The following is a 21825-nucleotide window of genomic DNA, read 5'->3' on the forward strand; positions in this document are numbered from 1 at the left end:
ATCTGGGGACAAATATCCCATTAAGCTTGTGAACACTGAAAGTGTTCAGGAAGATTGTAAAAAAAATGTTTTGTATGAACTTAAAAGTTGCAACTCTAAAAGTCAAACTTGTATTTACAGGGTATCTACTGAAAATGACAACTAACTTCCAAAGGATTGACTTTATTATTCGTCACATCATTTAAATACACTGTAAGTGCTAAACAGGTACACCAATGTGTTGGTGTGCAGTTCAGGAGATATGATGTCCAGACCTTCTACTTAATACCAGTATGCAAACTTTCCTCAAGGTTTCCAAAGATGTGAGCTTGAATTACTTGGAAAGGTTTATCTGATAACAATAAAACAAAGGTAGGACAAGCAAAGATGTAATCATGTGAAAGTGTGAGCCGTAAATTACAGAAACTTGTTTCCACCACTGTATTTATTTGCTTATTTTGCCATCCATAAGTCAAAATTTCTCATTATTATCTCAAAGTTTTGACTTAATAAACTGAAATTAGGGTTAGGTTTAAGATTTAGACAAACACTTTTTCTCAATTTTCATAAGTTCACTGAAAAACAATAGCTGTTTTTCTGTACTACGCTGCAGTAACATTTAACAAATTGGTAGCATAAAGTATTCACACCCAATAGAAGTAGCAATTATAGTACTCCAATCAAAACATACTCAATTACAGTTAGCAAAATGTAATCCTACATTAAACAAATGATGTAAGTGGCTAGTCTTTGAATTTATTCTGGTTTATTATTATTTGCTGTGCATTTATGTATAAGTGGTCTTTATATACTGTAACGGTGAGCTGTATTTGATGAGCATTATAAATGTTTTCTATGTGGTAACTCGACCTAAAAAGTAAGTAGTTACTGCAGATGTCAAATAAATATAAGTACAAAGGACAATATTTTACACAGATGCAGTGGAGTATAAATATAAAGACCAAGTAGAGTAAGTAAAGGACAGCACAAGTACCTCACAGCTGCAGGGTAATACTCCCAGTTCATAACATCTCTGGTGATCTATACTACTTTTTCCCTTAATGTTTTCCTGTTATTAATTTTTTATTAGTTAAAGCTTTTGAAGTCCACGTGTCAGGTCATGATTTCACACTGGACACGGTACATTTCAATTTAAGACAGAAGAAACAAAGAACTACTAACGATTTAACATGAGGGAATTTCACCTTGACTCACGTATGCACTAATCAAATATATTATACAAGGTCAGTTTGCGTGTGAAAGTATTTGCACTAAGATTCTGTTTATGACCGTTATCACACCGTGATTAAAACCAGTTTACATTTCCATTCCATACTGAACATAATGTTTTATGCAACAATATTAACTGAGCCCTCTATAAAACACAACTTTATGTATATGTTTATTGACAGTAATACTCGAACACGTCTCATGATAAATTAATATAAAATGAGCATGAAAGAAACAGCAGATGTGCTAAAGGTTCACAAATAACTCTCGGGGTAACATTTGGCTTGTTAAATTAAAGCTGTCTCATGTTTATTGTAGATCTTGTTGGTTACACTTCCCTGTTTCTTTTTATGTGCTTGTTGTGTGCATCAGTAGAACCTATACATTTTAGTGCATAGAGTACACAAATGAAGAATAAAGTCACTGAAGAAGATTTTGATCCGCAGGCCGTTCAGATTTCCACTCTGTTTGCTGTTGTGCTTGCATCATTCTGGGTGTTCTCTCGTCCGTTAAAAGTCCATGTTTTTGAAGTCCTCAGTACACCTGTACTTGCTCTCAGCATACCTGGTGCACACCAAGTGGGGGAGACAGGGGCAGGTGTGATGTTGCCTTTTCCCTGGATAGGGTACCTGGAAGCGTGAAAAAGGGGAAAGGGAATGTAGCTTTGGGGTAATCTGACAGCTTAAATCCTTTATGAGCTGACAACTGGAACTGCAGGCCCTAAAGCTTCTCTTAATCGGTCTGAGTTTCAGAGATGGATGTGGTGTTAGTAGAAGTAATCGTCGCCTGTTCCAGATAATCAAAGAGATATATGGCTCAGATCTGCTGAGTAGAATCAATACCCCCTGCACTTATCAGCAGCTTTTCTAAGGCTTCAGCCAGCTTGACAGCAATCAGAATTTCTTAAAACAGGAAAGAAGGATAAACGTGTGTGTGTGCCTATGTGCGCGTATGTGTGTGTAACACTGGAAGATTATTATAACTGACATCACATTTATCCCCACCTTGTGGCTAAAGGGGTGGCACTCATCCCCTTCCACACCTCTTGGGACACACATCCTCAGACCCCTCAGCCATAGACTGACAGCACAGCAAAGGCCAAAACCACACTGCACATCTCTCTCACAAGCCTGCAGGAAAGATAGAAGGACAAGGTGGCAGAGGTCTAGACAAAAAGTAATAAAAGCAATTCTATTGTTCCCAGTAAATCAGTTTCATCTTCATATATGGTAATAGATATAGAGTTTATCTTTTCATATATATAACTTTTACTTATTGTAATAGAGATACCCTCCCATGTTTGGCGAGTGAAATCCATTTGATTTATTCCCTGTCCTCTCCCTAACCCATTTACAAATGAATAGCATTCAGGGGGCTGAGATAATTTCCTCTGATTTTTCTAGTTAACTTCAAGCGGGGGAGGATATGATCTGTCATTAGTCATTTGTAATGAAATTTAACAATATTATCCAGAGAAGTGATGTGTTCAGTTTTCATCCACACACAAAAATGTGTGGATTAGTTATTAGTTTTATTTTAATAATTTAAAATAAAACTAAAAATTTATATATATATATATATATATATATATATATATATATATATATATATATATATATATATATATATATATATATATATATATATATATATATATATATATATATATATATATATATATATATATATATATATATATATATATATATAAAAGGATTTTGTGATGATGAAAATATAATGATAGAAACAGACATTTTAAATATTTTTCTTGATTTTTTAAAAAATTATTTGAATATACTAGTGCCCCAGAACTGAAGCAACAGTTACAGTTATGATAGACACAATGTAAAATGCACTTTCAATATGACAACACACAGATTGATGAGTTGATTAAAATATTGCTTTAGTCTGATAAATCAAAAACCTTAACATTGAGTTGCTCCATTAGAAATTTCCATCTTACCCCTGTGATAACAGCTCCTCTGCACCAGCTCCCAACAGACAACAGGAGGAAGGACAGCAGCACCTCCCTGAAACCCATGACAGCAACAAGAGAACTAGACTCTCTCAGCACCCCCAGCACCACACAACAACTGTGAACTGTCTCTGTGGCACGTCAAGCTGGTTCCCCGACTCTTCAGCCACTCCTCAACGATTACTCAACTCCTTAGAGAAGGCAGCCTCCCTTTCTCCTTCTCTTTATCCACCTGTGACCCCCCCACCCAACACTCTCCCCTCCCTCTCTTCTTTCCTCCCTCCTCATGCCAGAAAAATCCCCCTTACACCCCTTCTGCCTGTCCACTCAGAAGCTCTGTCATCTCACCTATCCAGATGATGGCTTACGAAAACTCACTTTAGGGTTCGACTACATCGTCTCTGGACCGGAGCTGTAAGAGTTTCCACCAAGCTAGCAAAAACAAAAGAACCAATTCAGGAGTTGACAAACTAAAATAAATCTGACATGTCTGTGGAAGAAAGGGCACAAGTCCTGAGCTATTTGTCAATCAGAAGTGATCAAGACAAAACAAATAAAAATCAAAGCCATCTAATGAGTTTACTGACATTACCACATTACTGACTTGTGGGTTGGTCTTCTGGTAAAACAGAAACAAGAACGCAATATTTCTTATTTATCACATTACTGTATGGCAGGGGTAGGCAACCTTTCTGATGACGAGTGCCATTTAAAATTTCCTCAGAAGTCAGTGTGCCATATGATTGCATTAGCAATAAATTTAATAACGCTCTACATGAACAGTTACGCACTATATAGAACCACTTTATAGAATTATATTTGTTCGCAGATGTTGGCAGCTATCAGTGAATAGTTATCAGCTATTTTGAAACAAAAAAAGACTTTTTATCCATGACAGCAAATGAACTGTACAACAGAAAATGCAAATGCTATTTATGGTCTCCTCACAACAATGATAAGAACAATAAACTGGGCCAATATGGCATGTCTGTTAATACAGGGAAAATGTGATCTCTGGTCTCCCACTCAGAGACACAGGTCTCCGAGTGTCCAGCATTCAGACGGCTGCCTGAGGACTCATGTGAGAGAAAATCCGCTCACACAGATATGTAGAGTCAAATACTGTCAATAAGGCCTCTGCAATGTTCTGAAGACAGTTAAACTTGTCAGGTAGTGATGTCCAGCAGGTGAAAATGCAGCTCCATGAACACGCACAGCTGTGGATTCCAGCTGCTTCGATGTTGCATTAACTGGCATTAACTCAGCCAGTTAATGTGAGACAAATCCAGCTGCTCATTAAAGATTTCTGGTTTGATCAGAAAAAAAAAATTGGTCCATACACCTGAAAGTCCCAAAAACGCCTTGTGTCTCAAGCCTACGGATGTATCCGTGTATTTCCGTGGTGCTGATGCTGTGCTGAGCGGAGAGCTCCTGAAGCTTTTGAAATGTCGGAATATGGAAAGCTAACAACGACCCTCTCACCAGTAGGCTAAGTTATTTTTAGCCAATTACAAGTTGAATCTGGTAGTTGGGGTTGTTAGCTAAGATACCGTCATGAAGAAGCAGCACAACTAATGTGTCTATGAGAGCTAATTTGCGATGTGCACCGCTGACGCGGCCATTTATTTTTTAATGCACCTTCTCATATTAATTCACTGCGTGTCGTGCCCAGGGCTGGACTGGGACAAAAATCGTCCCGGGCATTTTGACTAGAGACCGGCCCACCAGGTATTAAAGCCATTAAGCCTTTAAATGAAAACAAACGCTGTTGTGACAGTGATGTACAGTCTTGTTGGTATATATATGATTTCTATATATTTTACGTCAGATAAAAACTTTGGTTGTAAGATTCAGATAATTATTTAATAACAGACATTTTAAATGAGAATAAGAAAGAAAAGTATTTCTTTGTGCCCCCCTCTCCCTGTTAATGCCCTACCTGCCCCCCTGGCAAAACTTTGCTAAACCCGCCCCTGCACAGTTACCAGCTGTCAGCTAAGTAAAAAAAGGATCCTGGTGTTATTTGTCTCTCAGAAACAGTTCATAACTTCCCTTCAACTCATTCATGTCACCTAAAAGGTAAACCTGTTTCTCCATCACAGCCCTGATGATTCAGTAAGGACATCTCCTGGTTTCCTCTTCATGTTTCCCTCTCACCAGATAACCAAACCGACATCATGACCAGCAGCTTTACAGCTGTGGCTCCAGCAAACATCAGCTGATACTAGAAAGTAATATTAAATACATTCTAACAACAGCTGATCAAGCTTAAACGCGCTGCTGTTGTTTAGCGCGACATCCGGCGGTTTCCTCTTTCTGGCACAAAGTGGGCGATAAACAAACAAGAGAGAAAAGCCGATCAGCTGATCATTGATCAGTTTCATAATTGAAGTAGCAACAGGAGATGGAGGGGAGAGAATGAGAGAAGAAGAGGCAGCTGTGCAGCGTAAAGACACAGAATAACTCCAGCTTTGTGTCTTTTTCATTGTAGCTGAAGTCCGGGACAAACTGCATCCCTTCTCAGCTCAATACGAAACACGTAATAATTTCTCTGAATACGGACGATTCATCTTTTTACTGGACAGTTGGCAACTCTACTAACTAACCTTATGAATAAAATAAAGTTCAACATCAGTAACATCATAGCACCCACCCAGCTGTATAGAAACTCCGTCATGCTAGCTAGTACGCAGTACGAGTTACTGTAACTGATTGTAAAAAGTCAGCACAATGAGAATACTCGTGCCATCAGTTAACCCTTTCGCGTGCCAACTGTGGCACGCGTGCCTAGGGTTGCCGGCCCCTGCTGTATGGTGTGTGTCATGATGCTATGTGTTTTAAAGAGGTTTAAATGAATGATTAAAACCTCGCACCACTCCTCACTGAGACGTCGAAGCTACAGTGCCACTAAAGTGATACGAGAATAGGAATAATGAGTCTTAATGTCTCTGAATTATGGTAGTGAGGATCGCAGTGATACATCGACTCTGAGTCAGGTCTCTATTTCAGATCCAGCTCATTTGCAGATTTACTGCAGCTCTAATGTATAGGTCACGAATAACTGGATTTATACCAACCTCTGGTTGTACAAGATTAAAGATTTCCTGTGTGTGTGTGTGTGTGTGTGTGTGTGTGTGTGTGTGTGTGTGTGTGTGTGTGTGTGTGTGTGTGTGTGTGTGTGTTTGTGTGTGTGCAGGCCTGTTCTACTATCTTTGGAGGACAAATTTTAATTTGAAATTAGGGAAAAGACTTAGATTTAGGGTTTCATTGAGAATTCAGTAAGGTTAGAGTGACTGGATTTGCTGTGACGGCTAAGGTTACAGCAATGGGCTTATGGATTTAGTATTTTATTGGCTGTCCTCATGAAGATAGCAGGAGTTACTGTGTGTATGTGATGTGTACGTGATACATGAGCATGCATGTATGGCATAAAAAGCAGGCTGAAAATTGTTCCTTATGCACAGACTTATACTTTTACATGCGTCTGTGAGTACGTGACTGCTTGGACAGTGATGAGCAGCTGGTTGTCAGAGAAAACGGGCAGACTGTGATTTAAGTTGCGAAAAGAGAAATATGAGCGAGAGAAGACGAGAGCCAAAGACAGAAAAAAATTAGAGGGAAGGAGGGAGGGGGAGAGCACCCCTTGGGTTACTCAGCAGGACATTACCCTGCTGCTGCACAGGTGATGGATTCCTCCAATGCAGTGGCCATATAATTACATTCACCCATTTTTGCCCTGTCAGCAGGAGCACTGAAGCCAAGCCATCCTGGGACAGGCAGCAGAAATCATGTGGAGGTGTGCCCAGAGGCCTCACACTAACTTCTAAAGAAATTGCATTAACAAAATCTGCCATCAAGAGGGTACAAGAAACAAGATTTCTGTTTTAAACCCAAAGTATTATTGCTATATTTTACATGCAATAAAAGCCATTGTTACCGTCCTTGTATTTATTATGCTGAGTCATTCTGTTATGTTACATGGATGGTGAAGATTGTGTTTGAAGGGGTGATTTTGCTTCTCAGTACCGAGGAGCACCTTCGACATTGGAGTTGTTTTAGGCAACCTCAGCTTATTTGTGGGTGTCGAGTGACTGCTCCATAGGAATACATTGGGAAGTGAATAATCAATAAATATATTCAGAAGAAAAACTAAACTAATCTGATTTTATATTTATACACCTCTGAGTACCAAAATCAATTTCTAGTGGAGGTGGGTATGAAGAGAGTAACAGATCAATGATGAAATATAGAGGAGCAAGGTTTCATTACATAACCTATCTAGTGTAGACAGTTACTTCAGTGAATGAGGACCTCGGGACACGGAAAACTGTACTGAATATTATACTCATGAATCAAACACTTTTCGCAGAGTGGGGAATATGAAATCTCATCATGATGTAAATGTTACGGTCCTGTGTTTTGTCCACTGTTTGTTTTTTGTTCAGTGTTTGGGTTTTGAATTTTTCCTTTTTATATTTGAGTCTATTTGGGTTTTTGTTTGTTTGTTTATTCATGTTATGCAAAGTTGTTGTTTTGTTTTTTTTAATTTTTTTAGTTCTGGCTACTGTTTAGTTTTCATGGTGTTTTGGATGCCTTTTCAGATGGGTAACAAACCTACTGCTTGTTTTGGATCCATGATCTTTATTTAGCTTCAGTTCCTAGTTTGAGTTATTTCTCATGCGTTAACTTCCTTCTGTGCTTGCCTCTGTTATTCCCTTCATCTTATCTTTCTGTGTCCTCCAGTGTTCCCTTCTCCAGTGTTCCCTTCATTTTTAATATGAGCTTTCCTGTCTCTGTGTTTATTTGTAGCTTTTGGATTGTTTCCTGCTTTAGTGTGATTTATTTCTCTCTGATTTCCTGTTTTTGAATCGTATTTTCTGTCTGTTGAATTGTCTTGATTACTTTCATCTTTGTCATGTTGGTGTTTTGTTCCCTGTGCATGTGCTTTTGTTGTCTTCAGGTCTCCTTGTATTCTTTGTACTTTGTGCTTTTGGACTTATTATCAGCTTTCTATTGACTCCTCTGTGTTGTGTCCTGCATTCTGGCTTCATTGCACACAAAACTGTGACATACACTCACTGGCCACTTCATTAAATATGCAAGTTTGATGACTCTTTATTTAGGCATTGAGATAGTCGAGATGACATTTTGAAATTCAAACTGAGTATCAGAATGGAGAACAAAGGTGAGCTGTTCTGAGTTTTTCAGAAACTGCTGATCTACGGGGATTTTCCTGCACAATTAATTCTCTAGGGTGTAAATATGGAAGTTACAAAAGTGTATTAGCAAATATCGATCTATCTAGTCACAAACTCTGTGCTTTATATGAACGTAAGAACGGCCAATATATTATGAATTAGATAATATGGAAGTTAACCCCATAGAAAACAGAAAAGGCGAATGCAAGCAGGCAATAGATTTTAAACTGGGGAGTGTGAATCATCATTTTAAATGTCAGAAATACATTTGTATTTGTAATTGATTTTTTAAATCCATTTAGTGATGTCTCTTTTAAAAATTGCATTTTTTCAAAAGGGTTTTGAAAAAATAGTTTTTAAATTTGGCATTAAAAATGTTTTTTTTATTAAGTTTTTATTTGTTAGTTTAATGCCATTTTATTTTAAATATTTATTAAATTAATGGATTTATAGTTCATTTAGAAATATTTATTTATGATCAGTCCTTTTATTTTCGATTGAATTATCAAATAATTATTGACTTTATTAATGCCTGAATGTCCAATAAATGAATGAATGAGGGAATGTATTTTGATGCATCATTCATCATTAAATCGAAAACGAAACGCTTTATTTCAATGCGCATGACTCACTTGGTCCTACAATACTATTGTATATTTCCGCGCTTGGCATATTTTGGTCCTCATATGGACCCTTAGTTCATGTGACAGTCAGCTGACTCTACCCGGAAACGTTGAGGTAGCAGACAACAACAAAAATACAGCTTCATTGAGCAAACTTCGATTTAAGTTATTCCCGATTGATAAGAATGGAGTCGACCCTCGAACAGCATCTCGATGATACGTAAGTTAAAACCACTCTAGCACTGAGTATATGTTTTACGGTTTTGTGACCTTTAAAGCGACTTTCGCTCCTTCTGTGTGTTTGTTTGTGGCAGCATGAAGAATCCAGCAGTGGTTGGTGTGCTCTGCACGGATCAACAAGGACACAACCTGGGCTGTAAGTGAGGAAACCCCAAACTAGTTCACGTTAACTGGCCTTTTACTTGTCAAAGTGCACTGGTGTCACTGCTCAGATGCTCAAAGTTATGGGTTATTTAGCCATAAGTCATTACGCTTTGGATGGGAGAGAGAGTACCGAGTGGTGTTGTTTTCACGAAAACATTAAGTTCTTATTGATCAATACTGGTCTACAAATAAGCATTTAAAGTAATACATAAGACAATATAAAACAGATTCAAGAGCAAAAGAATAATTCAAATAAACAAAGTAAAAACACAAGTATTAATTAAAAAAAATCCACGTTAAGCTCCTTCATAATAAAAAGGTTGTGGGCATTTCTTTGGAAATGTGGGGATTTTTTTTTTTACCTGCAATCTGTTAATTGTTGAAGCTCAACGGCCATACTAAAATTTCTACCTAAAGCATTGATCATAATGGGTTAGTGACGTTTGTCACTGCATGAAACAGAAAGACGCACTTACATCATTATGAAGGGAAAAAATATTCAAAAAGAATAGAAGCTTCTCAACTTAAAATTGTAGTAAAACTATATTGTATACTGATCTGAGTATTAGCATTGTACATACTGTATTTGTAGTCAAATGTAATCATTAGTTTTAGAATAATAAGTTCTAAGTTGTTTTTAAACCATCCACTACTAATACATTATTCTAATACAATAATAAAATACAATAATTAAAAAACTTTAACTATGTTGATGGAGAATTAATTTTCATTCTGCATATAAGTCAAGTGAGAATGAAAGACAATTAATTATGAAAGCTGAAATTTTGGGAATTTGGTGGTCTGCAGGATTCAGGTGTGTGTTAACACACAATGCCACAATCTTCCCATGAGTGGATGTCTCATGGTAAATGTGTTAAATGTTAAACATCATGAACAAGATGGCTGCAGTGTGCTCCACCGAGTCCCGTGAAAACATTCTTTTTTTACATGACTGAGAGTCAGCAGCCTGCTCCTATGCTTGCTCTATCAAGGATTAATAAATGTTTTAGTGATCCCTTGATTAACTTTGATGTAGTTCCTGTAAAAATCATCCAAACATGGGTATAAATGTTACAGATGGTATTTTTCAAATGTACAGTGGTCCCTCGTTTATCATGGGGGTTACGTTCTAAAAATAACACGCGATAGGTTAAATCCGCGAAGTAGCCAACTTCATCTATAATAATTATAAAAAATAATCTCCAGTATTATAGAATGAAACCAAAGGCACCCGCGGTCGCCCTTGACGGTGCAAAACGTTTCGTTGACATTGTTGTGTTTGTTGGGGAGAAAACATACAAACATACAGTACAGCACTTCAGAGTCACACTGCTAGCGATTGAAGATTTATGTAAATTTGACAAGCTGAACGATTGATTGACAATGGTCTACAGCCAATCAGGACGCAGAACACAACGCGCTGTAAAAATAAATAAATAAAATAAAAACCATGCAAAATTGCACAAAAAAAATCTGCGAAACAGCAAAGCTGCAAAAGGTGAACCGCGTTATAGCGAGGGACCACTGTAAATGTAAACGTTTTACTAGATTTTCTCTGATACAAAAAATTGCTGCTCTTTAATAACAAATTGTGTGTCGTGTATCTTTCATTCAAAAACATAATTAGCATATTGATAGTGGTATAACTCAGCTGGAAGGGTTATCACTTACACCAGATTATGTGCTGCTTTATCAGCATTTGCGGATTTTATTACATTTGACCAACAGACTTTCATATCATTGAAATACAAGTAGACTCTCTACTCACAGGCTCACTTTTCACTGCGATGGAATGTCCACTGTGTGATAGTTGTGTGTATTTGAAGTATATGCTTCAAAAGAAGTTCATTAAAATATTATGAATAAAATCTTACTGGCCAAACAATTTTGCTGTCTGACTCTCTGACAGCTTTCTGTATTGATTTGACTTCTTCCTACATTTTAGTTCAGTAGATTCACAGCACTCTCATGTCTGCGTAGTAAAGTAGCAGCCACTCAACTTACATACAGACTGTCTGTCCTAACGTAACAAAATCTACAGACAAATCCAACTAATTATCCACATAATGCTGTAAAATTTTCATTTTTGTTCATCTTACAAAAACTGAAGTGCAGAAACAGCAAATTGTGTTTTCCAGGGTTTTCTTGACCAGGTGCAGAAACTTTCTGGATTGTTGCTAAGAGTAGGCCTGGAAACGCAGTGAAGTTAGTGTGCTTGTCCAAAACCGTGGATTTGTTCCTTCAGGTGTAGCCTGGTTTTCCTTATCAACAAAGAAATGTGTTAAAATCAAAAAATGTTGGTTTGGCTCCTCAGCTAGAAGCTAGACAACACGAGTTTGTTAGATGCACGATGACCTTAAACAGAAATTAATCAACACTGGTTTGAGTGTTTTTTTTTCTTCTAAAAAAAAGTCTTTTATTTCCAGGCCGCGGGTCCCTGTCTGATGAACATGGCGGTGTTGTGTCCGTTTTGGCCAAACAAGCTGCAGCTCTCACAAAAGACCCAACAGACACTCCAACCGTATGCCTGGAGTCCGAGTCGGGGTGAGCACTGACACGACTTTTGTCTTTTTGGTTTTTGTTTGACTGACTTTCATCTCTCCTTTTTTTCTCCATCTCAGTGAATTCAAGCATTGCACTGATTAATATGCAGGGAGATGAGTACTGTTACGAAATCAGTTTCACCCCAGTTCTTTTTATTCCTCGGGCATCCAGAGACGGCACCGGAACTCAGTAGTCATTTTCACAAAACCTTTATTCATCTTCAGTTAAGCATGCATCTTCTAGAAGGGAGGACGTGCAAGGCCGGTGTCCCTCTGCAGATCTTCACTCCTTTGTCTGTGAAACACAGTTTTGTAGAAGCGACTCCATCATAAAACCACCATGGTGTGCTGCAAACTCTGTGTCTGTGTGTGTATGCACGAGCATGTGAGTGCCTGTGTGCCCGCGTACCTGTGTGTCTATGTGAGTGCACGTGAGTGACTGTGCATGTAGGTGTGGGTGCGTCATAACAGTCAAAGCACTGTGTGTGTGTGTGTGTGTATTTGTGTACGTGACTTCCTGCCGGTCATAAAAGTAATCTCCTCACCTAAGCTACACCAAATTCCTCTACACAACAGAGAACACAGAGTTAACATATTACAAACACTGAGACCGCCACCCAGGTCTCACCTGGGGAATTTCCACTCAACATTAACTTCTCTTTGTCTTACTTTCACAGCTCAAGTGGGGGAAAGTCTCCTAGAAATCTACTCCTAAGTTTATGACACACTCAGGCCTTTATTACATCGAGGGCAGTGTTAGTGTCTCTACAATAATTCTACATTTCTGAACTCTAAAGTAGGCTAAACATATCTTCAGTACCTCCAAAAAACATCTGAAAACAGGCCAAAATCAAATGATTAATTTCTCTAACTGATCACAGGCTTGACAAAAAGACTTTATTTTTGCAGCTCTGCTGCCCCCTTCTGGTGTACCATTAACATCAGCTCTCAAAATACTTGTGACCATAAAGGAGAAGTTATTAAAAATAAAATTAAGACTTTAAAGTGATAGGATAGAGACAATGGATGAGCCTGTTTTTTGTTGTTATTGTTTTTTAACTGTTTCCTTTTTAAAGGTGGTTATTTATTTTGTTCTGATTATTTCTAGAGTTTGATCATTTGTAACCACTTGATAAGAACAAATTTGTGGTTTTGTGATGAAATCTAGGAAGTGGTGCTTTCTTTCTGTGCTAGTTTACCTCGTTTACTGAAATTTGTGGTAATGATGATGACAAAAATTTTTTTTTGAGTAATAATCATTGATTGATTGCTCATACTGATCATCAGATTAGCAGTGTACGACTGACAGGTTGAAAAAGATTTATCAGTCAAAGGTGAAAACATGTCATAGAGAAAAACAGAGCATTTCCTGAACTTTGTCACCTTTGACTAATCCCTGTTTGTCAGTACAGTTTTTGTTTATCAGCTCAGAGTTTCTACATTTTTTTTTATCTTTATTTGTTCTTTAGGAACATTCTGGTGAGGAGTCACGGGACCATCACAGTAGCAGTTCATAAGATTGCATCTTGAAGACAACCGACTCGCTGAGGATTTTTTTTCTCTCTTTTTGTAAAGAAGTGTATGCACATTAAGTTTATTCACGCAATCCAAAAACTGATTTGCTGCTTCTGTATATTCAGACTCCATATTTCAATAAGAAGATGCTTGTTCTTTAAATTGAATGGTAAATGCTGATCTGAAAGTAATACTGTTACTTTGATATCGTTTCCAAAACCAGCTCCGTGCTTTGTTATATCAACGCTCTCTGTTCCTGTGTCTTTTTGATTTCAAGGCTGTCGTACACAGAGTAACAACCCCTAATAAACTTTAACTTGACTTTGAGATTGCCTAATGTGTGTTAAGTATTCATTGTTTTCTCCTTTGCTCAGTCTTACATGGTTGAGCCATTTTCTTGGAAGCTGGATGATATTTGCTGCAGAGGTGAGAACAAACTGGTTTCAGTGTTTGCAATCATTAAACGGAGCTGCTATAAAGCCCCAGTCGTTTTGAGAGTAGGTGCAGGTGGGAACAGGTATCATCTGGGTGCTCTCCTCTCTGTAAGAACTTGCACTGATTTTGTAATATTGCTTGCAGATGGCCTATTTTTAGATATAGTTCCCGCCTATCCTGCTTTCTATAGCACATGGTCTCCTATTCACATACTAGACCGTGTAATGTGAGTAAAGTCTGCCTCGCTCTAAGGTTCTGACCGCAGAGGGGATTTTTTTTTCCTTCCTAGTCTCCGAGCTTTCAGATTGGGGCTCATTGGTGCTACAGTCACGTGGTTCTCCTCCGCGAAGGCTTTGCCCTCTGCAGCTCCTCGGCACAGAGAGCGATGCTGAGGCTGAGATGTGAGATGCAACTTAGAGGGTCCCGCGCATAGAGGCAAAGTTATGGCACGATCATCCCCGGAGAAAAACGTCCCGCAGCAGTCTCTCTGTGCCGAGAAGTCCCTCAATGGTGACGCGCACGTCTTTCATGGGCGCAGAAGCTCTGAGCGAGAAAACCCCAAATTACGCGTCAAAACAAACTAGTTCAAAGCGGGACAGAAGCAAGTCGACGGCAGGGGGAAATCAAAGGTACGAGCAGCTTTTTCTTTAACTGCAAACACGTTTCAACTTACTTATTCCTCAGATGAGTAAACGAAATGTTCGGATTACATTTTAACCGGATTTTTCTTTTATTGGTAAAGATCTATGTTCTCCCACACACAAAGCTCAGACACGGACAGAAATATAACTGTCCAAAAACAGACCGGTATCCTCGTTGACCCATGAAAGTTATTTCGGGGTTAAGAGAGTTTCACCTAGATTGCGTCAGTCCAGGTTCGGGCCTCTTTTTTTGGTCTGGTGGATAAGAGATATAATCTCGTGTCAGTGCCATCCCATGTCTGCCTGAATTTTCACATCTGTTTGAGCGACCCTTCTCTTCACTTCGCAGCGGTGCTGAGTTGAAGTGAGCGGCGCAATGCAACCGGCCTGCGAAGTGAAGATAAGGACTGGCTTGCAGCTACACAAGGTAAGACCACCCTGTTTTTTCCTCACTATAATACGACTGCAAGTCAAAGGCTTGCGCCATAATCTCACTATTCCTGATGTAGAAGCAAGACTGCTGGATGATATGGGTTATTTTGATTGATGGGACCAAAAGTCATAAAGACAGTGTCACCAAGCAATAATAAACGAAGTATAATTAAATTAACTTTTTTGTGAGTTTTAGCAAAGTCGTAGTTTATGTAATCTCCTAGGAGATGTAAACTCCCATTTAATCTCCCAGGAGAAAAAAAAGTTCAGCTATCGATGCATAATCCACACAAAAGTATGTCACTGGCAGTGAACAGGCCTAATTACTAATACTTGTGCTTTGTTAACACTTTATGTTGACTGGAGTACTCCAAATAAAACATGTTATGATGAAGTGTTGACTTGTTCCTCTGCTGATCACCTGGAGACTATGAATAGGACTTTGCATCTCCGGTCCAGGGGCGATTCCGGTGTGGTTCCAAAGCCCTGTGTGCATATGAAAAGTAGCACAGGTGACCACAACTATGTCCATCACTATTTTTTATTTTCACAGGTTTTGCATACAAGGGCATGCCTTTTACTTTTAAGTGGAATTATAAACAAGCAAGTCTCAGGTCCCAAGCTGCACACGAGGTGATAAATCTATAAGAAGAAACTTAATGCGAGATAATTAGGGAACAAGGTTAAAGGTTGATCTAGCATGTTTAAGGGTTTTAAATAATCTGAGTTGTCTTTCTCACTAATGCAGCTATAGAACACTTTTGGACCGGATGACTGTTTTTCACTAACCTAGTACTTTTAGGTCTTCTATAACTAAATATTGTTATTTACTAAGTCTGCATTCACAGAACAGTGTTCTCTTAGTTACTGATGGTGACTGTAGCTAGGATCATTGGAGTGAAAGATCAGATGCCGAGGCTCACTAATCGCAGGTTTGACATTATGCTGTGCGCAAAGATCACTAATTTAATCATTCATTCATTTAATCTTGAGTCTATAACATCATTAATCTAGTAAATACCTCATCCATACCTGAAAAAAACTGAAATAATTCTTGACTTTTTATGTGACCTCCGCCTGGAAAATGCATCTTTTCCAGCCTGAGGAAACACAAATAATGAACAATCAAATCTATGCAGTGCGTGTTGGATAAGCCTGTTAATGACAGAAGGGAAACTGTGAAACTTAAAGTGCAGGACACAGAAAGTCAAATCAGGTATGTTACTTATCAACTAAAAGCAAAACGTCTGCTCTTGCCACACCTCTGTGTGCCACACCTCTGTGTGCCACACAGAATCTTGGTCGGATAGGACGCCCATCATAACAGACACATTCACAGGATGTTCTTACTGAGGTTAGCGCTGTGTTCTTGTTACCTATTTTCCATCAAATAGGTTGCAAGCGAAGAAGGCAAACATCTGTGTAAAAGCAATGTATTGATGAGTGCATCTTTCACATTGAATTGGTCAAATGCACTCTATCTTTGCTACAAACAGCATTTCCAGTGAGGGTGCAGTGGACTTTTGACTTTTGGCTTTACAGTGTTGGCCTGTAAAGCTAAAAAGTCCACTGCACCCCACTGCACAAAGCGTCCCTTTCCATTATGAAAATGCTTTCAATCCCCAACGAGAGCATGCTGTTCCCTGCCGAGTTAGAGGGACACGTCTTCCGTCAAATCGAACCCACCTATGCCCTATTCACTCCACCTCTAAAGAACTGCCCCAAAATTCATTGGGTTCTCATTTGCTCATGTCCCCTCTCCCCTTTATCCCCCCCCCCCCCCCCCCCCCCCCCCACCCCTCCAGTTTCATGAAATTGGATGCAGGGGTGGTTGCATAATGCTGCAAGCAAAGAAATGGCAGCCCAGCTTTTCTCATTGGCTGAAACAACTTTAAATTACCCATTTTTTTGTATGTATGGTTAGTCTACAATGTTACTAAAGCATGTAATGCTGTATTAGTGACACTACAAAGACTGTCATCTATTTTTCTATTGTTGTGATAGTGCAAACAGACCTGCTAGTCTGGATACTGTTTTAGTGACTTCACCTTAAACAAATATGGATATGAACCTGCTGCAAGCCACTTGTGACTGCTTGGAATAGGTTGTGATTCTGCCATGGACATGCCAGTTTATAATTACTTTGATAACTGTGTTGTCTTACTGTGAGCATTTTACACTTATAGACCTGGTTTAAAGACTTAATGTATATAATTAGATGCGTTTTTCTTATTATGAACAGGCCCCGAATTAATGTAAGCTTAACGTTAGTCTGATGTATACAGTTATACAGTATCCAACCAGCTACATTTGTTGTGCCTGCCAGCAACTTATTCTTGTCCTGTTTTTTTTCCTTTTACATATAGCTTTTTGTGCATCATAATGAAGACTGTCCTACTTTTTTATATGGATTGGCTGCTGTCTAGAATCACTTAAAACGATACTACAAAGGAAAAGGAATGCGCGTGACTACTTGATGCCACCTAGTAAAATAGCTATTAAAGTTATACTGTATACATTATTGTATGGACCCTCAGTAGTTTTCCTACCTGTTGCTATAGAAGTTGAATAGCCCTGCTGTCAGTCAGCACTGATAACGGATATCTCGATTGTGCCCCTGTTTTCTGTAAACAGGTCCTTAGAGAACTGTACAACCGAAGGTTTGAACATACGTCATGCATACATAGGTTGCATCCTCATGAGTTTTGGGTAAACCTAATGGAAAAATAATGAAAAAAGATCAATTTCATTAGTCAATGCTAAAATAAATACAGGTTGACCTTTTTTGATCAAGTATCGCTTTTTATTAGGGGCCACAATTAATGGCATTTGGGCAAGGTAATTACCCAGCTAAGGGTGGAAGAAGGCAAAGTCACACAGGTAGGGGACGAGGAGTAGGTGTCAGGCAGGCACCCACTATAATGAGGGGCACAGAGATCACGTGGGCATTTCTTTGTGCACAGAGACACCTGACACAGCAGCTGAGGCCAGCCGTGGCTGGGAATTTGAATCGGTAGGCTCTCAATTTAAAATATTTTTAAAAGCATGGCATTAACATTGAAACTGTAGAACCATTCAATAATTATTTAAGTGCATAACTTTAAATGATAAAAGTGTTAAAAATGTGGTTAAAAAGTGTGTTTGGTGAAGGAACTTTAGAACCTTGGTCAAGAATGAAAAGTTTGGTTAAGTTTTTTGAGAAACAGGTTTTTAGTTTTTTGATGTATTATCAAAACAATTCCTCTCGTCTCTGACAGAAGAGAGGAAAGCGCTCCAGTTCAGCAAGTTTTAAATCAGAATCAGAATCAGAATCAGAAAAGAGTAAGGCGTTCAGAAGCGGAGACAGGGACTGCTACAGAGAGGCCAAGTACAAGTTCACTAAGGAAGTGGACATTGCCAAACATCAGCACTCTGAGAAGATGCAGCAGCAGATCTCAGAGAATGACTCGGCCTCTGTGTGGAAAGGTTTTAGGAATATTACAAACTACAAGCCTAAAACCCCCCACTCCACTGACGACTTGCTCTTGGCCAACACCCTCAACGACTTCTACTGCCGTTTTGACGAGCCATCAGGCAGCCTTCACACCTCCAACAATAGAGGCACTTTGGACACTCATTCCCCCACCTCTCCCCCCTCCATAGAGCCATCACCACCTTCAAACTGTTCACCTACAACACCCCCCTCCTCACCCCACACAAAAGAGGATTTCACACCACCTCCTCCGACCACAACTCTTCATATTCATGAAGCAGATGTGAGGAAGCAGTTTAAGAATCTGAATGCTCGGAAAGCTCCCGGCCCAGACGGTGTGTCTCCTGCCACCCTCAGACACTGTGCAAACGAGCTGGCCCCAGTGTTTTCTGGCATCTTCAACTCCTCACTGCAGGCATGTCATGTGCCTGCCTGCTTCAAGTCCTCTACCATAATCCCTGTCCCCAAGAAACCTAGGATCACTGGACTAAATGACTACAGACCCGTGGCTCTGACATCTGTGGTCATGAAGTCATTTGAGCGCCTAGTTCTCTCCCATCTCAAGACCCTCACGGCCCCCCTCCTGGACCTCCTGCAGTTTGCATATAGAGCCAACAGGTCTGTAGACGACGCCATCAACATGGCCCTACACTTCATCCTGCAGCATCTGGACTCCCCAGGAACCTACGCCAGGATCCTGTTTGTGGACTTCAGCTCTGCCTTCAATACCATCCTTCCAGACCATCTCCGAGGCAAGCTTTCCCAGATGAATGTGCCTGATCCCATCTGCCGGTGGATCACTGACTTCCTGACAGACAGGAAGCAGCACGTGAGGCTGGGGAAGAATGTCTCGGACTCCCGGACCATCAGCACCGGCTCCCCTCAGGGCTGTGTTCTTTCTCCTCTGCTCTTCTCCCTGTACACCAACTGCTGCACCTCCACCCACCAGTCTGTCAAGCTAATCAAGTTCGCAGATGACACCACCGTCATTGGGCTCATCTCTGACGGGGATGAGTCTGCCTACAGGAGGGAGGTTGAACGTCTGGTGTCCTGGTGCAGCCACAACAACCTGGTGCTGAATGCCCAGAAGACAGTGGAGATTATTGTGGACTTCAGGAAGCACACAGCCCCACTCCCCCCCATCATCCTGACTGACACCCCCATCACCTCTGTGGACTCATTCCGCTTCCTGGGTACCACCATCACCCAGGACCTGAAGTGGGAGCCCACCATCACCTCCGTCATCAAGAAAGCCCAGCAGAGGATGTACTTCCTGAGGCAGCTGAAGAAATTCAACCTGCCAACACGGACGATGATGCAATTCTACACCGCAATCATCGAGTCCATCCTCACCTCCTCCATCACCGTGTGGTACGCTGGAGCCACTATCAGGGACAAACAGAGACTGCAGCGTGTTGTGCGCTCTGCTGAGAAGGTGATTGGCTGCAGACTCCCATCTCTGCAGGACCTGTACACCTCCAGGACACTGCGGCGTGCAGCCCGGATCTCAGCTGACCCTTCTCACCCTGGACACAGTCTGTTTGACCTGCTCCCCTCAGGCAGGAGGCTCCGGTCCATTCGCACCAGAACCTCTCGCCATAAGAACAGTTTCTTCCCCTCTGCTGTTGGACACATGAACAATAACCACATGACTGTCCCCCCCATTAACACATGACCCTACGCTGTGTCACTGCATCATTTCATGTCTGGCACTGATCACCACCTGCACTCATGTATATATCTTTCTACGTAGCACTCATAATTCTTATTCTCATGTATATATCTCATGTATATCTCATGCACATATCTTTCTTTCTACATAGCACTTTAATTCTTATTGTTTGCACTGAAGCACCGCAGCAATTTCCTAATGTTGTAAACCTCAACATCTGGCAATAAACCCATTCTGATTCTGATTCTGGTTTTAAATGAAGGCACTATTAAAGAAGCCAGTTGTTGTTTTTCCCACACTTGATGTGCCTTTAACTGATTAATAAATGGTAGTTTATGTGTAGTTATAAGTAACATACCTCCTCCTTTTAAGACATTTGCCCTTTTTAACATGAATTCTGCGCTAACCTGCTTTTCATTTATACTCCATCCCTCTTTCATTATGGCCTACATATGGAGCTCGGTGCTACCCAGTTCAATAGAAACATCCTTTGATTTTTTTTTTAATCAAAATCTTTATTTTTTTAGAGTACTTTTTGGATTCAGTTGATTTTGGATCTTGTGGTCAAATGAAACCCATTTTACAGGCTCTATCTGACAGTAGGAATGCAGCACAGGGAGATCATTTCACCAATTTCAAATCATGGTACTATAAATATTACAGTGATAGAGTATGTTCTCAAACTATCCTGTTTTTCAGACTCCTACCCAATCAAATGTTTTGCCATATGTGAGTAAAGTGTGTTACTATTTTGGAAGTGTGATCTTTGTTTGACCCACTTTTTGTACAATTGCTGCACCGTGAAGCTGATTTTCCTGTATTAGCCCTAAGCCTTTAGACAGAGCCCACTTAAGTAAGAAAGTTATTATTCGCTGTTTAGCCTGTAGCTATTCACCACAAACTACACAGAGTTAACTCTAGTCTAGTAAAAACCTGTTAAACAAGATAGGCTACCTGTTTTGTTTTTTTTTTTAAGCACAAACTCCTCTGTAGGTGTTTACACTTCTCTCAAAGTCATAGTTTAGAATTCAACAGCACAGGAACACATGGATAACTTGATTTAGACTTTTTTGTAGCTCGGGATGAGAAAGGTAAGACACTTCTCTGGGTGAAATAGACACATTTATTTATTTATTTTACCTTGTTCTAGATCTATCACTACATCTTGATGGGTCTTCTTTACGACTGATGAACAATAATGCAACTAGTTTGCTTGTATTCTAATGTAATGGATTTCCCTACAGGCTCTGTGGTTTTATTTATCTTTCTTCTTTCTAAATGGTGCCTCATTGACAGGTGCTAAAACATATGCTTCAACACAATGATTTCTTCTGTTTTTATTTCACTTATATTTGTAGGTTATGAAGCTGATCTTGGTGCAGCTGTAGTTCCAAGTGCCCTTCAATCATTCTGAGGGTGGTACTCAGAAACTAGGACTTCTGAGATTTATCTTCACCTACAGTGCCTTCAGGGCTTCTACCTACAAAACATAACAGGTAAGCTCTACTAAAGGAAGATTTTCATCTGAATAAGAAATCGATTTAAACATGTTAAAATGTAATTCGAATTAAATAGTCATTCACAGCAGGTGAAAAGAGAACTGTTACTCTGCAGGATGGTGGAACAATAATGGAATAATAATTATATTCTGTCTCCATTTCAGTTATTATGCATATATAATTAGTGGAGCTTTGATTTTTTTTTCTTTTTTTGTATAACGTTGATG

At 39.6% G+C, this 21825-nt stretch overlaps 3 protein-coding genes across 4 annotated transcripts in view; 2 read left to right on the forward strand and 1 right to left on the reverse strand.

The window, feature by feature from the left end:
* Positions 1–1392: 1392 nt before the first annotated feature.
* prok1 (prokineticin 1) lies at positions 1393–3337 on the reverse strand. Its single transcript, XM_086278129.1, has 3 exons — positions 3173–3337; positions 2214–2339; positions 1393–1838 (listed from the first exon to the last, which is right to left on the reverse strand). The coding sequence occupies exons 1-3, from the start codon at positions 3248–3250 to the stop codon at positions 1719–1721; spliced, it is 324 nt and encodes a 107-aa protein (XP_086134255.1). The 5' UTR covers positions 3251–3337; the 3' UTR covers positions 1393–1718.
* A 5752-nt stretch (positions 3338–9089) lies between these two features.
* Positions 9090–13774, forward strand: lamtor5 (late endosomal/lysosomal adaptor, MAPK and MTOR activator 5). The gene is made up of 4 exons (XM_086278543.1): positions 9090–9225; positions 9320–9381; positions 11816–11933; positions 13402–13774. The coding sequence occupies exons 1-4, from the start codon at positions 9191–9193 to the stop codon at positions 13460–13462; spliced, it is 276 nt and encodes a 91-aa protein (XP_086134669.1). The 5' UTR covers positions 9090–9190; the 3' UTR covers positions 13463–13774.
* Positions 13775–14002: 228 nt separating this feature from the next.
* slc16a4 (solute carrier family 16 member 4) overlaps positions 14003–21825 on the forward strand; it is a 31879-nt gene continuing 24056 nt past the window's right edge. Inside the window, exons 1-3 of one of the 2 annotated variants that reach the window (XM_086276517.1) lie at positions 14003–14511; positions 14873–14950; positions 21458–21595. The gene's annotated coding sequence lies outside the window, so the exon portion shown is untranslated. Of the gene's footprint in view, positions 14512–14872; positions 14951–21112; positions 21191–21457; positions 21596–21825 lie in introns of those variants that run through there. The other variant, XM_086276518.1, reaches the window with a different exon arrangement.

The sequence above is a fragment of the Aulonocara sp. 'chitande type north' Nkhata Bay genome, linkage group LG20 (assembly GCF_057382095.1).
Source record: "Aulonocara sp. 'chitande type north' Nkhata Bay isolate Kocher_YH1m ecotype deep benthic linkage group LG20, A_spYH_male_GT1.1, whole genome shotgun sequence".
In the NCBI taxonomy this organism is placed as follows: Eukaryota; Metazoa; Chordata; class Actinopteri; order Cichliformes; family Cichlidae; genus Aulonocara; species Aulonocara sp. 'chitande type north' Nkhata Bay.

Excerpts from the sequence above, each read along its gene's own strand:
- prok1 (XM_086278129.1), bottom strand. The coding sequence starts at position 3,250 with ATGGGTTTCAGGGAGGTGCTGCTGTCCTTCCTCCTGTTGTCTGTTGGG. Across the intron at positions 2,340-3,172 it reads GAGGAGCTGTTATCACAGGG|GCTTGTGAGAGAGATGTGCA; the intron begins GTAAGATGGAAA and ends TCTTTCCTGCAG. Across the intron at positions 1,839-2,213 it reads GCCACCCCTTTAGCCACAAG|GTACCCTATCCAGGGAAAAG; the intron begins GTGGGGATAAAT and ends TCACGCTTCCAG.
- lamtor5 (XM_086278543.1), top strand. The coding sequence starts at position 9,191 with ATGGAGTCGACCCTCGAACAGCATCTCGATGATAC. Across the intron at positions 9,226-9,319 it reads GAACAGCATCTCGATGATAC|CATGAAGAATCCAGCAGTGG; the intron begins GTAAGTTAAAAC and ends TGTTTGTGGCAG. Across the intron at positions 11,934-13,401 it reads TGCCTGGAGTCCGAGTCGGG|GAACATTCTGGTGAGGAGTC; the intron begins GTGAGCACTGAC and ends TTTGTTCTTTAG.